The sequence below is a fragment of the Cyanistes caeruleus genome, chromosome 2, assembly GCF_971803275.1.
Source record: "Cyanistes caeruleus chromosome 2, bCyaCae1.hap1.1, whole genome shotgun sequence".
In the NCBI taxonomy this organism is placed as follows: domain Eukaryota; kingdom Metazoa; phylum Chordata; class Aves; order Passeriformes; family Paridae; genus Cyanistes; species Cyanistes caeruleus.
In genome coordinates this window covers 112,546,708-112,563,753 of record NC_141702.1, presented here as the reverse complement: position 1 = coordinate 112,563,753, position 17,046 = coordinate 112,546,708, and the positions used below count along the sequence as shown (strand labels likewise).

The window sequence follows — 17,046 nt, the reverse complement described above, 5'->3', positions numbered from 1 at the left end:
TCCCGCTTCAACTCTGAATGAGTCTCTTCTAATGAACTCATTACATGTTGAGCAAACACCATTCTCCAGCTGTGTGTTAGCTGCTTTCTTCCTCCACACACAACTTTTGCTGTATGATGCCTTAGGACTTGCAGGCAGGTGTCTCAGCCTGAAGACTGGGTCAACCAAGGCTTGTCAGGCAGAAAAGCAGGTCTGCACTCCTTCCCATTCCAATTCTGGAACAATACTCACTGATGCCAAAACAGGTGATTCTCTTGAGACTGGAAAAGGCTTTCACAAATACCTGCGAATCATCTGAGCAGCCACCAACAATGCCAGCCTCTGAACCATTGCTAATCATGATGCTGGTTTCTGTGCAAAGCAACTCTGAATTTTGTCATTTTAAATGCCTGACCAGCTGCACCTGCAATTCATGGCTGAGGCAGATGAGGAGAAAGATTTTCATCTATAATCATAGGCTGAAATTCAAAGTTCAGCTAAAAAGCATTCTCACCTATACTTAACAGATTTTATGGAAAATACTTTGACATAAGCACCATATTTGCAATGAATATGATCTCAGCAGTGACCTGAACAAGTGAATATTGACCTGGAGAGGGCAATTGCCTGTAAGATCATGGGGAGGCTATCCTTTATGCTCACCCCTTACCAGCCCAGGAGATTTCATGCATATTCAAAGCTGCACATGAACCTCACCAAAAAGCATGAAAGGAGAGGCTCAAGATGGCAGGTGCACATCCAAAGATTACTTGAGCTATAAAGAAGTATCTGTGCTGGTTGTGACTCCTGCAGAGCAAGCAGAATGGATTACAAGAAAGCCTCTGCCAGGACAATCCTGGAAACACCTCACTCAGCTCCCTTCCCTGGGTTTACCCTGGAGAGCCATCCCCCAAGATCCCAGATAAGGCAAGCTGACAAGGTGCTGAATGAAAGCCCACACTGCTGCTGCCAGTAACCCTCCCTCCACGCCTGCAAACTTCCAGCACTACCCTTAGGCTTTGCACTCACAGCCTCCCAAGGAAGCAAGCCCCAGATTTCGTGTTTCTGTGCACAGTAGAGACACAGTGCACAGATTGAAAATATTTTTCAAGACAGCATCCAAAGTGGACTTGAAAATGGGAATAAGAGTCCAATATTCTGCATAAAAATTATTAACCTCTTACCTCTCTACCTCATGTGCTAGCCAGGGTTGCTACAAATACGACTACAAAAAATGAAGTGGAAAAATGAGCCATTTTGAATGTGTCTTAGTACACTTAAACTGTACATCTTGTTAGTTTGGAGCAGAAGTAGGTTAAACTCTGATTTCACATTTAAAAGCAGAGAGAGGTTCTGACAGATACAGTGCCAGCTGCCAAAGGACCCTGTGCCCAAACAACACAACAAAGCTAAATATGGCCATTCCTACCACCTCAGCTCAGCAACAGGTTTTGCTTCAAGGCTTCCCTCATGGAGCCTCCCATCTCATGCAAGACCTCAATCATTTTTACTTGGAGGCTGAGAAAAGTGCTGCCACACAGTTTCAGATGCCTCATTCATCATATTTTATATTTAAGTCCTCAGCTCCCAGAGTCATAAGAGAACCTTCATCCAAAACCACGTATGCACTAATAAAGCAAGCAACCTCTTGAAGTTAGAAAAAGCTGGAATCCTGGCTTCTTGACAGCTGGGCATGGGAATAGAGACACTAAACTCCCCCCAGATAATAATAAAAATAAATAAAGTGTATGTATGTGGTTTTTCTCTATGAATGCCAAGAATTTTGAACACTTCAGTTACCCATGCAGGTCTGCAAACACAACAAATGTCATGAGATGCTCAGACCACTGTGCTCAGGAGCTGCAGAGGACACAGCCTCACACATACAATACCTGAGCCCGCTCCCCTAACCTTCAGCAGTACAAGACAATTTTTTCTGCTTCCCCACAAAGAGCAAAGATTTCCTTCCTAAAGGAATGCCAAGTTTTAGCACAGTTTCATCCCTCCTCACTCTAAGCATTTAAGTCAGACTGCCAAGCTAAGTGTCTGAACAAGATGATTACTCCTCCCTGAGTCCCTTCACAGTCAATGGAGAGAAGGAAACTCTCAGGAGGGAAATTCAGGATTGAGATGGCTACAAGAATATGTGCACTACCAGCTCTGAATACTGCATAGAACAGTAAAAACTTACAAGCAGCAATGCTCTAGCAAGGAAACTGTGGCTAATGAAGACTGAATATGCTCATCTCTGTTTCTAAGCAAGATCTGGACTTCAGGGCTCTTTCTAAAATTACTCAGGATGGAAAGGCTGAATTTAGCTCCCATCCATCACCTTATCACAAGAATACAACCTCATGCTTCCTGCCACAGAGAATCTGGGAAAATGTAAAATTCTACCTCTTATCACCAAATCATAATTAATTTCTTCTTTCTATTTTGCTTTACTTGAGAGAGGGGGAAAAAAAAAAAGCCCTCCTTGATAGATAACTAAATTTATGTCTTACCAAACTGAATGTAAATGCAAGAAACAGGAAGTTTTTACTTGGAAACTGGAATTTCAAGCACTCAGTGGCAAACAATGAAGCAGAGAGATAAAGATGCAATGGCAATGGCGGGGGACAGACCTGCCAAGCTTCCTGCCCACGCTGACTCAAGAGCATGTGTCCTACCATGATACGGACTGGCCACACCACTTGCTTTTATTTTGGCAATTGGTATTTGTTCCTGTGAAAACCCCTATAAAAACAAGGCAGAAGACCAGACAATAGTAGACTCTCCATCTCTTACAGCCAGATCTTTTACTTAACACTTTAGCAAGAGATGCAATCAGCAGATCTTTGTATAAAATCTGAATTTATACAATTCTCTCTGCAGCGACGAGGATTGTGTTACACTCTCCAGCACCCGCCAGATCAGAGCATCCAGTCTTCCCCATCACTTCAAGAGATTGAACTGATACTTGAAAGCACATTTGCTATTATCTACTCCAGCCCTTTGGAAATGACATTACACAGATACAGGGGGCAGACAAATATTGCCACTCTTTTATTATTCCCGATGCTCCCTTGCTTGTAATATCTGAGAAGTTCCCAGGTCAATGGGATTACTTTATCTTCCTCCCCTTTCCTTTATCTCTTCCCTCACCCCACAGGTATCCATGTCCAAATGGGACACTTCAGCAGGGGGTTTGCTTGACCCAGGTCACTCGAAGGTCAAGCTTTTCACCACTTGCTAATGCAAAGCTTCCCCCCAGCCCTTGCAACCCCAGGGCTCTGGGCACCCCTCCTCACACACCCCTCTCCTGGCCACGGGTGCAGATGGAGAAGGCAAACGCTCCTGACTGAACATGGAGAAGCAAAATCCTCCCCATATGGAAACCAGAATATGTTTTGTGATTTTAAATAAACAAAGCAAAGGGAGAAGCTCATGAAAAACCAGCTCAGCAGCGCCTTTATTCCAAACTTGAAGGATGGGAGGCTTAACTAGTTAGGAGCAACTCAGACTATATTTCTGCCTACCAGAACAAAGTTCGATTTTTATTTAGATTGATTTTAAGATTTACATGCGAGAAATGGATACAATTGGATCAAATATATACTAAAATAAATTGTTGACTCCCATGAAAGCCAATAAACCCAAAACAAATTTCACAGATCTCATCTACCAGCATTTGAGATTTGTTCTATTTCGTTATTTTGTATGCATTTACAGAGCAGAAATTTGCTTAACTCTGTTCCACTTTTCTTTTACTGAAACAATAAGACTCTCTGCAGAATATTTTCGACTTGAATATTATCACCAGGATAGCATATGGCAAACTAGCAGCAGGCAGTTTATCTTCATCCTCTTTGTAAGCTAAAATTAGCACAATGCTTTTGCAACAGCATATGATGTATTCAGACCAGTACCATATACCTAATACAACTTCAGATCCATCCCTGGCTAACCTCCAATATCCAAGTAAATTGATTGCTAATTTTAACTGAGTATTAATGTGTTTAGTATCGAGTTGGCATTTATCAACTTGAGAGGCACTTTTAAGTTTAATACTGTCATTTCACATACACCAACTACAACTGTAAATAAAATTTGTATGTTGGTAACACACAGCATTTCAATTCATCTGTACGGAGCAATTCTAATTTTTATTAATACATTATGTATGGAAAGCCATGCTGTAAAATTGCATAATATGCATATTCTGCTTTTCAGTGATGAAATATAATTAATGGTGGTGAAGAGCTGATATACCCATGTCATGACTAACATGCTCCTCCTGCAGCCTGTTAGCTGGTTACTTTATTGGGATTAAATTTAACTAAGTCACCAACAGCCTTTGGCTGAAATTAAACCAAGTCATCACTTTACATTTCTTGATGAGGTGGCTATGCCAGCCCTCTCTGCTCTTCAGCCTGGTAAATTATGGCCACCTCAGGGGTTTTTTAGCTGGATTAAATATGTGGTGAGACACTAATGTTAGCACTGCTTCCTAATTTGTTTCTTGTAGCTGTAACACCAAGGAACTTAGCACAACGCTCCTCGTAAAGGAAATTTGAAAGGTTCTAAAAGGTTCTAAAAATGCCCTGTGCTTCACAAGGGTGGTTGTTTTACCACCTTCCTTGCCAGGTTGACAGAATAAGAAAGTGTAGTAGTAGGAAGTAGTCACATCCAAGCACGTATACGAACAAACACACTCACAACCAATAAATATTTATAGACCGACATCCAAAGATTTTGTGGCTCGGGCTGCTCATCAACAGAACATCCCTCTGCTTTCCTACAGCCCATTACAGAGCTGCAGTACAAAACCATAGCAGGTCTGTCCAACAGTTACACTGAATTAACATCACCACTATTCCTGCTTTTACACAGCTGGCCTCATGCAGAATTTGCACAGGGTTAGTGCAGACAGATACAAAAAAATAAAAAAAAAAATAAAAAAGCAAGCAGGAAGGATCCTGCACAAAAGCCTCTCCTGGGGCATTCTCATTGCCACAGGCAGGATGAGGGGACAGGAGAGATAAATAGATGCTTTACTAAGTGGGGAAAGGACAAGAAGTACAGAAAGAACACAACATTTCAACTCCACTTTGTTGTCTTTTTTTGCCTGTGCTGTAATTTGCCTGCATCTTATCCCCTGCTCTTTACAAATAGCTGCCACACTCTGACGATACAGTGCCCTGAAACTTTAACCCCATTTTAAATGACACTTAACTTCAATGCTGACCTCATTCCCTCTTTCCCCTGCTCTAGGAAGGCATTTAATGCAGTGCATGTGCTATAATCCAGGGCCCCAAGCACAAACTCCACCATGGGGTTTCTCCCTCAGTGCTGTGCCTGGAGGGAGAAAGGGAGGAGATTCTCTTGGCACAGCAATGAGACCAACAAAAGATTCTCCATCCTACAAGCCTTGCTTCCCTGACCTTCACTTGCTGACCAGAGAAAGCTAAGATATGCCTTCTTTGAGGTCCATCAGGACACTACAGACTCCAGAATATATTTAGCATGCATCCATGTGACACTGCTATTCAGAGCACTGGGAAGATTTCAGAATAAGTTAGGGTATGTCTGCCACCATTAGGTCTTTTCCAAGGGCATAAGTGGTGTCTCCTAGTAGGTCTTCTCCTGTCCTTCTGCAAAAGATGTACTTACAACCTGGAGACAATACACAGAATTGGGGTTACAAGGGCCATCTCTCACCCACAGCACAGAATCAGCCTCATGAAAACTTAGGACTAGGGGACAAGTAAAAGGCTGTCCCCACTGTATTTTTATTCATTTACACGCTGTTTCTTATTTCCCACACTATTGGCAAAGAGCAACTGCAAAAACCTGACTGCAAAATCTGTGTGAGATTTTAAATACTCAAGAGAAAGAAGAAACAAAAAACTAAAAAAATACTCATAATATTTATAATAGGTAAAAAAGTTATATGTATATATATTTCCATACTGGCTCTTAGATGCCAGAGTGATGAGGAAGTTCCCAAACCACAGAGGGAGGCAGGGTGGCAGTGCCTATCCTGATGTCACACTGCTCCCACTGCACATCACAGGCCCAGCCACGCTCTCCCATGTCCTTTCTCACCTTCCAGGCCTGAGCAGAAAAAGTTAAAGCACGTCAAACCGAAGGCTACGTGGAGGAGGCATCATGGCTAAAGAGCCACAGCAGAAAGGTGGAAGACTTTTCCAACAGCACCCTCTTCCAAAGCCCTGCCAGAGCAGTGTCAGGCATTTGCTTAGTCAGAGCCCTAGGATCCCACCCCAGCTTGGGCAGAAGGGACATCAGGCATCTCCCTCTGGTATTTCTCATGTCACCAGCTAGTGGGTCACCAGGCCAGTGAGAAGTGGTCCCCAGTGAATTATAGGATGACAGGTGGCTCTGACACCGCCACTGCTGCAAGCTGCAAAGGCTGCTCTGATTGCCCAAAGTCCACATCCCGTTCAGGAATTTAAAATTGGAAGAAAAATGAAAAAGAATAGCAATAATAAAAGCCTGTGTGCATCAATGTGCCCAGAAAAAATTATGTCAGCATCTTTACAGCGCTGATCCTATTAATTAATCCCTTGAAGAATGGCCCCTCGCCCACAAACATATAATGCAATGCCAGCTTAATCTTACCTAAAAAAAATTACAATGCAATAAGATTACTCGTCTGACTCTGCTAACTGTTACAGCACTGCTTAATCCTGCATTTCAGAGCTTTAACAAGCTCCTACAATACTGTACAGAGTTTATCAGAGCAGTTGCCGAGACAAGAAGGACTTAATGTTTTAAAGAATATAATTCCACTGTCTTTTGTGCTTTTTACATATAATGTTTATTCAGTGACTTTCATCCTGAAAGATCTCAAAGCCTATTGCCTTCTCCTGTTTCCATTGAAGTCTTCCTTTCAGGTTTTCATATTAGAGCAGGATTAGAAATAAATTTATATAAATATATATATGGGGGGTTACAGCAGGAAAATTTGCCGGGGTAGGAGTTCATCCCTCCCTCCCATTTCCCAAAGGCAGCCGGGAGGGGCACTGCCAAATCCTACCAAAAACCTGCAAAGGACCCCATGTGGGACCTTGCCTGAAGAAGTGGGTGCAAAATTGACCTAGGAAAGAATCACCCCTCCATCCCTGTAATAACTTGGCTTTCATCCCCAGACTGTCCTCCCACCGGCACAGCCCCAGTCTGACAATATCCACTCACAGCCACACATTTCCCAGTCTTTGCCGGCTGCAGACATATTAAGCTTCCCATGGAATAGAAGAATAAAGCTCTGCTCCCTCCCTGTAATTATCAAATCAGCCCAAAAATGAGGAAGAATTGAGAATCCTCATTATAGCACATCATAAAACACGGCGAGGTCTCGTGCTCGCTGTCTGTTATTGGCGCAGTCTGCCAACAAAACTTTACAAAGAGCGCAGGAATTCATGTTTGCAGAGATATTAAAGTCATAAAAGGGGAAATTTGGATTTTATTTTCCCACAGTCTAAATGAAGGTGAACCAAGCAAATTTGGCAAAGAGCACTAGTCAGATGCCATTTCCCACAGCAGTGTGGTATTTTCCTCTGGGAATAAAACATTTTCCTTCAACTACTGTTTATAACTCTTATCAGTTCAACGGCAATAGAGCCATCAAGTCCAATATCTTGTGGAAAAAAGTCAAGGTCAACAAGTACTTGCATTTTCGTTTATCTTTAGCTGCAATTGCTACTGACATTCAATTGGGTAATAAACATGAGGACTGTCAAATGCTCTCAGCAAACAGGTGATCCAAAAGCTATCAGAGAGAAAGAGGCTACCGCCAGGTAATCAAACAATTCTGTTGCAACAATTATGATTTGAGTGCATTCATTTACAGAAGCAATCACCTGTCAAATTTGAATGAATAGCATCAAACCATTCCCCCCATCAGGGTAATAAGGGCAAGAAAATACAAGCTATGTCTACCTTCTTCCCAACAAAAAGCATGGCAGCATTAGCAAGAGCCTTTAAAAAAAAAAAAAAAAGGGGGGGGGGATAAACAAAAAATATCCAGCATCTTATTTCCTGAATTGAATTATAAAAAATTATTTTAACACAAAAACTGGAGGACATCTGTCGAAGTAACTGCGTCTTGTGGTGGTGTGTCTCACGAACAATAACGGGTGTTTAGGAAAACACTACGGAAAGTGGGGGCACGCTGAGGCAGCTGTGCCACCGCTCTGACAATCAGCACTTGGGCAGCTTCCTGAGACAGCACTTGCATCTGGACCAGGGTTTTTAATAGCTACAGAAGAACCTTTTTTTCCATGAATTGGTCTAATCTCTTTTTGTCCCCTGCTGACCTCCTCAGAATGCTGTTCTGTAGCAATAAATTTAACCCAACACATAAAACATTTTTGTTTGTTTTAAACCTAGTAACACTCTGGAGCAGTTCCTGTGCCATGAACACCCACCCTTAGTTCTTGCATTATGGGACAAGCACCCACTTTCTCCATACAGAACTAATTTTAAAGACTTCTCCTCCAACCTTAGTCATCTTTACCCTCCCAGCCTTTCATGTGAGAGATAGGAATATGGTTTGTGCCAAGCAGCCTGATGGCACACCCTGTTGCATCACTAATCCAGAAATACGGCATGTTTATGAGTTTATACTCCTTGTGATAAAATGTCTCTCAAAACAAACATCTCAAGATCACAACTTTTGTTTTTTTAACCTCCAAGTTAAAGAGGTCAATGACACACCTTAAAGTCTCACTCTGCCTCCATCAGATTGCAAAAGGCTCAGCTGAAGCCACCAAGACCTGGAGAAGCAAATGGATAGAACCCTTAAGGTGGGAATACTAAGATGGCCTTTGATATGGGCCATGTGGGAACCTCATTAACTCCAGTGAGTCACCACAACTTAAGTGAAAACATCCAGGATGTGTAGGAAAAAACCCACCACACCTGAATAAAGCAACCAAAAAAAAAAAAAAAAGAAAAAAATCATATCAGCCTCCTTGCAAACACTCAACTCCAGTACTGTTGAAAGGGGCACCTTGGGCACTAAAAACTTCAAACCTATTTCTACAACTTCTTACAAATCCAAACCTCCCTCTGCCCCATCCAAGGAGGAAAGCAAGGTGCCCTTCAGTCCCACACCAGAGTTTTTAGCTAACAGCCCAAGATTCAATTTAGCAATGTGATTCTTTTCCACCACTGTTCCCTGCTTGGCATTTTCAAGATCCTGCACTCAGTAAGACACCTGGTTCTGTGCAGACAACACTTTGGAGGCTGCAAAAGCCAATGGATGCTCTCAGTTCAGGGTCAGGTCCATGTTCTTATATACACTTCTATGTATACATGGGCTTGTGCACAGCCACACAGATGTTTAATGGGTGGACATTTCTGAGTTTAGAAAAACTTGCCAAGAAAATAGAAAAAAAAAGAAAAAAAAAAAAAAGGACTCCAGTACATGGATTTCTCTGCTTGATTACAGATGGGCCGAGAAGTCAGGAGTATTTGTATTTCCATAGCCACTTTAAAGGTAAACAGTTTCCAAAGTCTTTTTCCCTTCTTCTGCTCTGCCAATGATGGCAGTAGCCTCAGCTTGAAAGATCTGCTTCCTGACATGGTCGTCTCTCTGCTCCCCTCCCAGCTGGAAGCTTTCCCTGAGCAAAGACTGAAAGTCACATTAAACCGTGCTGAAATGGTTGTGCTGGTTTTGAACTGCTTATTATCTCTAGGGGCTGACCTGAAAAACAAGTTGGTGCTTAGAGAAATTCAGGTTTCCCCTGAAAGGCAAATGGAAAGAAGGAAGGTTTTTTTACAAGGAAAAGAGCTCATTTACGATGATGTTACCCACAATTTAGGGAAAACAAGCAACGTTTATAAGTATTTAAGTTAGCTTTGCCAGAGCAAAAAGAAAAATGCCTGCTAATAACAGGCATTTAAGCTAATGAGAATGATTGAAATAAATCCTGACACTGGGAATAGATTAATGCTCAAATCATGACAGACACCCGCTTCTAAGTAAGAACTTGCTCCCATGCACCACTCTGGAAGCACAACCCTGCTTAGCTGAGGCACACAGACTTAACACTGTCGAAATCTAACTTTAACAGCTGAATCAAGCTGATGAGACCAAAAGAAAAAAAAAAAAAAAAAAGCCAAAACCAAACAAAAAATTGAAAACCTAAACTAGAAGGAGGAAAAAACCAGTTTCACGCCCCCCGGCTTTAGAGCAGAATGATAAATTGACATCATGTTATGAGCATAATCCTCAACCACTCAATCACTGTTAAAAAATAAAACATGATTCTGGGGAGATAAAAATAATTAATGCTGGTGCTGCTGAACAATACGCACCTACACGAGGCGTTTCAGATAAATATGGGCCTGGCTTAAATCTCGTATCTCACGTCAAAGGAAGAGGGCACAGGTGCTGACGCTGATTTAAAGCAAAGCGAGCGCTGCCTGCTTGATGGAAAAGCAGGAAAAGAAAAGGGGATGGCAGAGCCTCAGCAAGAAAACTGATACTGCTGCGTTTCCAAACAAGCCTATTACGCTTAATTCGGGATTCACAATACGTAAAGCGCCAGAAAAAACACAGGGAGCAGCCCCTGTTGACTAATGCCCTGTCTTTTCTAATCGAGGGTCACATCCAGTCTAACCGATCGCATGATAATGGCATCAGAAAAGGTCAATCAAAGACAAGCCGAAGCTTCCACTGCCTGGCTGACCTTCGGAGCTTGTGACAAATTGCTATCAGTCAATGTCAACTAATGACAGCGGCTCTTTGGCTAATCAATTGTTCTAAAAATGATCAAGAAAACTACTCGTAGGACAGCTCATTTTCACATCAATGCCTGTGAAGTATGAAAAGCTCATTTTTTTTTGAGTTTTTAATAAGCTCATAAGTAAAGCAGTTACTTGGTAACAGGGGTCACCTTAGTGAAAAGACAGAACCTTTGTCTGCCTTTTACATATTCTTTTATTACCATATTATAGTAAAAATATGCCATGCCATTACTATGCCAGAGGGCTACATAATAAAGTAGATAATACCTCATACTTTTTCTTTTTTTTTTTTTTTTTTTTGGGGGGGATAAATACATCTGTGGTTTAGGGGGCCTCTGTTTGGATGTAAATAATTGTCAACATAGTCTCTCCATGTGTTTAAATGTAAAGCAATCACCACTGGCACACAGGTGACATGCCCACACATTACTCACCCAAATTTCACATGACAGAGCCGGTAGTGAAAACCACGCTGCAAAATCCAGTGGTGCTGCTGGGAAGTGAAGGTCTAACAGCAGCTATTTTGTTCTTAAACCCACCCACCCCATGCGAGCACAACTTATTCCAACTATTTCCGACAGAATCCACATTTGGTAGGAAAACCGCATGCTCCGAAACCCCCTAAGCCCTGCGAAAGCAAACAGACATTTCCGCCCTGGAAGGATTCTGCGTGTAAAAGCCAACGTGGAAATGCACACAGGCTTGAGCAGTGGGAGATATATCATGGCTCTCCTTGTACAGCAAAGGGGTGACTGCAGATTTTTACAGCTTTTCATCCTACCAGCCTCTCCCAACATCATTTCCAGCCACTTCTCAAAGCTTCACAGCCAGGCCAGGCTCAAATCTGCATTCATGCATTAAATATTACCAAAACAACAAATCCACAATGGTCTAAGGCTTGAGAAGTGCAAGCACAATCATGCTCTGCTTTTCCATAAGGGGATCGTCCAGCAAAGGACATGGCAGGGCATTACATCACAAGAAGCCCTTTGAGAAGACGCTGTGTTGAGAAGGAAAAAGGAGCCATCGTTCAGGCACGGCACTGCTTTCCATTTGGGTTTACCTCTCCACTTCGGTGACTCCCACCCATGACACCTGTAGTGCCAGAAAGGATTTACCCCAAGGAAAATACCCCTCACCAACCCAATCGCCCCCAAAGCAATTCCCCACATCACCACAGAGAAGGAAGGGGGGAGCGGCGGTGAAGCGCTCAACAAGAAACATTAAAACTTTTGTTTTCATCGGAGAAACTGCCAAGTGACAGCAGTTTCAGGTTACACCCTAAACCTGCCTTGCTATGGTAGTTTTTCAAATTAAAATATCTTCTGTGGCCTTAGCCACTCTCAAGCCATCCATAGGCAAGAAAGAAAGGAGGCAGGGCGACACTTAAGCTCAGCCATAATTGGAAGTATGTGAAAAATGAAGTGTCAGTTCGGTCAATAAAGGGCAAAGGTGAAGGGGAGCTGCAGCCCAAACTCGGTGCGAAATGTGCTCATTAAGACACCCAATCCGAGGGCTCCTGCCCACCTATCCCATTAGTCATCGGCCATCTGACCGCTTCAAATGCCTCCCCGCTCTTATTACTTTTCTTCTCCCATGTTAAAAAAAAAAAAATAAAAAAAAAGGAGGGGGAAAAAAAAAAAAAAAAAGGCAAGCTGGTATATAAATCCTTGCTCAGTCATCTGGAACATAACGTGGCCCTTCTCTCCCCCTCTTCCCAGCCCTGCCTTTGCAGCCTCCAAACAACCGCCTGGAGATTCCCAGCAATAATAAACCCGATTGCCTTTTTGCCTATAGGTTGCTCAAACTCCTACGAAACACTGAAAAAAAAATAAAAAATAAGCCATTGCAGCCATTGATACATTTTTATAAAGAAGTATCGCTGCTTTCTACTCCTGGCTTTAAGAAGCAACAATTATTTGGAGGTTAAAAAAATGTTTTGAACACAGGCTGAGGTTTGGGAAAAAAAAACAAGGGAGAAAGAAGAAATAAGCACAAATAAGGTGACACTGATGGATTATTTTTCTTTTTCTTTTAAGCTGTGTAGGAGAGCTAAACATGAGAAATGAAGAACTCCACTCTGGATTAAAAGTGACTGTACCAAGGCTTTGTTCAGCATCTTCCTGGCCTCACTATTTGAAAAACAAACAAAATAGATCTCTCAATATCCCAAACAGGAATCTTTTGAAGTTACAAGACACAGTAAGATAAAACAGTGCTGCCATGAGCTCAGCATCACCTGCCTATACATAAGAATTTGCGTCTCTTCTTTTAAATAGGATTTAGTGAATTATTTCTCCGCTCTGTAAATTCAGATCTCTTTGCACCATTTGGAGACAGACCTCCAAAGGCCTTTGCCATTAAGTTCAGAGCAACGGGAAAACTTTTTCATAATATTATTCTGCATTCCTGTACTATAACTATCCCCTATGATGACACAATACCAGGCCTTTAGGAGAGGTTGTGTCAACGTACTATGCAATAACATATCCTGCTGTTCAGTGGCACAAGACCTCAGAACAGCTCCCTAGCAGTTAAATATGGATTTCTGCAATAGATCGAAGCAGCTGGGAGTTATTACTATTTACTAAGTAAATAAATTTACACGATTAAAAAGACTTTAAAATGTTTACAGGAAAGACCGTCTCTCCTGATTTCAAAGGCAATCATTTGATGAGTGTTGTTCACTGGGACATAAGTAGGTTGAAAACACACATTGCAGGATTTGTTGTGATGAATAAGGTAAAGAAGAAAAATCTCCAAAAAGTCCAAAAATAGACCTTAACATACTCTGGCTTAAGGACTAAGGAGAAAAGTCTTGCTGAAGGCTTAAGCTTTTCCAGTAAATGTGTAAACTTACATTTACATCCCTGTGATACTTTCAGCCAGGCTGCAAACCTGGCCCAGAAGGTGCTTTTCCCTACGCCAACAAGGGAAGTAGGTTGTGAGAACAACCTAAAACCAGACAGTTTTAGAGGGTTTTATTTCTGGTGATCAGATTTGCTTTTTTTTTTTTTTTTTTTTTTTTTTAAGTGGCAAACGTGATCTTGACAGATGGAAGGAACCAAAAGGAACTTTTACAAACTCCTAAAAATAGGGAAGCTCATAATATACTGAATATATGTCACGCAACGCATGCATCTCGAGTTAACTCCTCTACTTGCAAGCATGAGCATGTGGGTCCCCAGCCTTTTGCTGCCACCCCTCCGCAGCACCTGGCTGCTCTGGCAGTGCCATGCTGGCTCCTTCTGCTGCCAAGAAAAGCACCCAGCAGTGGTGAACACAGAGGTTTAACCACAGTGTTGCACTCCTAACATCAGGCCACAGAAGAAAAGCCACCAAATCACAGCATCTGGAAATTAAATGCAGTTGGGGAGAGGCAGGGTATTTGCTACCTTTTTGTTCTCTTCTGTTTCAGTCCTTTGGGGTCATATTTTTTGACTTCTTCCCCATAGGGAAATGCTAAAATCCCATTTTGGGTTTGTTTTTTTTTTTTACAGAAGGTATACATGCAGGCATGGGTGTGGTTAAACAAATGAGCTTCCCATAATCTCAAACCTTCAGAGCATTTCATGTAAACAAAACATAAAGCAAGGCTCAGCAAGACCACCACTACCATTACCACATTCCTCTTCCTCAAAAACAATGCCATTTCCAAAGGTGGCAAGTGGCCTGAAGGCAAGTCTTGGTAACAAAGATGCCCAGGATGGGATCTCTTTTCCAAAATTCCTTCCCCAAACTTGACCTGAGAGCTCCAGTTATCAAATTACCACTTTTGTTACTCTTCTCCAAAGTTTTAATGCAATGAGCCCTCTTCACAAAACACTCTATCTAAAGCACTGGCAGCAATTCCAGCCTCAGTAAACCAGTGGGGTTTGGGCAACAGTTTCAGAACTGACTAAAGCATCACTGACAAGTTCTTCTGCAGGTACTTCACAGGACTCAGGCTTGAAACTCACTTTAGAAAACCCCTCCTGACTGAGGCTGCAGCATGCACCTTGCTAGGAACTGACCAGGATGGCAGTAAGACCTCAGATATGACCAGCACTCCAGACTACTAAAATGCCACATTTAGGAGAAAATGAAGTCTGAAAATCTTTAAAAGTGCACCAGGAGCTAAGCTCAATTTCCAACGCGTTCTAGGAGCATTCTGGCAAGCCTCCCCACAGATGTTTTGTCCACGCACATATCCACATAAACACACGCACATCCGTCTAATAAAAGAACAGCCCTAACCAAATACAAAAACCCCCTCAAAACACCACATTTTAGTTCAAAGCTTATTTTTGAAGCAGCTTTTTCAGCCTTAAAAAAAAAAAAAACCCATGGATTTAAAGTTTTCTCCAAAAGCAAGGGGCTCTAATGAACAAGTTGACACCACTTCAACTATAGCATTGTGAACAGCACCACTAGAATATATATGTATACACATACTTGAAAGAAAAAAGGCCCCCTGAATTTATGTTGCATATCATTTTCCAGTAAAAGTCAGAGGTCATAAGGTTACCAGTTTCTGCCTCAGCTCTGCAACAGTTTACTATTCCAGGCCCCATTTTTACTAGGCTACGCTTGCGATGAAGTCAGCAACTTTTCTTTAAACAATAACGAGTCTCAAATACTTAAAATTCTATAAAGAGATGTTATTCACCATGTACGTTAAATCCATGCATATAAAAAATTAAAATATACTGGTTTAGTTTAAAAACTAATCTTGTTAAATGCAGACTTTGCAATGCTAATCAGTACTGCTCAACCTTTTTTTGGAAACACAATTCCTTTGTTGTCTAACAGCACTTGAATGAAACATGATCATAAAACCAGATTTAAAAGTATATACCTATTGTGAGTTCAGAGTCAACTTCAATAATGCACTCTCTTTTATATTCAGATTAAGGATCCTTTTTAAATTTTAATTGCATTAAATTAACACTAAATCCACTGCAGTTGGTCTCTTCAGAAAAAATATGCTTTTAGTTTCACAGAAAAAAATAATCCAGAGATTCAGCTTTTCAGACTTCAGAGTTTCTGAGACAGCACTGATTATTTGTAGACTGTCCCACTTCCATTGCACCAAGCTCATTTCATCCTCGCCCTGCTAAATCAGCTACTCCGGCCTGGCACTCAGACAGAACGTTTTTGCATTCAAGTAAATTGGAATTGAGTATAAAAAAGTAAGTAAAAACATAGCTCAGGATTTTGTAAAATGGGCCAGCTAACATCTCTTCTTTATATGTAATCAACTTTCGATGGCATCTTTGAAATATTAGCATGCATTTCTGCAATCTTAATTACATTTGGTTTTGAAGATTTCATCTTTTAACCCATTTGAACGAAGAAAAAAACCCAAACTTCTCATTTCTTATTTTTATTAAGCACACTGCAAATTTGGTACATATGTTGCTCTAACATGTGCCTGCTGGCAGGGTCAAAGAAATAAAGATGCCAATCCCTTTACTAGTAGGAGATGGAGGAAAAAATGTCAAAAAAAAAGGAAGATAGATCTTTCTCAGCACAAACCCTCTAGTACCCAAGCATATTTCCACACCAGAAAGAGACTAACCAGTCCCTGAGCACGCTGGTGACCACTTGCCAGCTAGGAAAGTGTGAGGGCTCTATTCCTACCTTGCTCACTGCTGTTGTCCCCGCTGTGTGATGTGTGTCCTCCGCTGGAGGGTCCGGGGGTTCCCCCGGAGCGCGTTGATGCCGTGTCATCGTGGTCTCTGTTCCAGGAGGGCTATGGGGCCAAAAGAATTAAAAGGTTAAAATCTGGGATGGGGAAGAAATGCCCAGATCATCAGAAAATGCACACCCAGGAGGGCGGTACCCGTGCTCAGACCCGTGGGAAAAGGCTGGCAAACACATCTCCCGAATCATTCCTTCTTTCCAGGTAGCTCTACTCCCGCTCCCCAGCAAAAATAATATATTCTGGAATATGTTTACTATCTAAATAATCCCAAGCTTTATTACCACAGAAAACAGAAACATTCCTGGCCAGGCAGGGGGAGCAGGAGGAGAGCCAGAGAGCGAATCACTGGCACTGGGCTCCAGCTATATTTTTAGCATCCGCAAACCCTCCGGCACAACAGGCTGCGAACTCCGCGACGGCAAAATGAGAGCGGTGGTCGAGAGCAGCATCATTTATATGGGCCTCCCATTCCTCCTACGAGGCCAACATGGAAGAGCTTAAAGACTTTGCTGGCAATTAGGCCTGGGTCCATAATAGCCGGGATGTGTCAGCTGTTTGCCGGATGGTATATGGCAAATGGACCAGGCATGGGGACAAAAAAGAAATGAGAATAACAATGGCTTCAC

General features: G+C 42.0%; 1 protein-coding gene across 6 annotated transcripts in view; it reads right to left on the bottom strand.

Annotated features, from left to right (window-relative positions):
• The window catches only part of MEIS1 (Meis homeobox 1), a 108,908-nt gene that overhangs the window by 64,376 nt on the left and 27,486 nt on the right, over positions 1 to 17,046 (bottom strand). For all 6 annotated transcript variants that reach the window (XM_086879250.1, XM_086879247.1, XM_086879246.1 and 3 more), the window contains exon 7: positions 16,357 to 16,468. In XM_086879250.1, the coding sequence (XP_086735376.1) occupies positions 16,357 to 16,468 (112 nt within the window). The remainder of the gene's footprint in view (positions 1 to 16,356; positions 16,469 to 17,046) is intronic.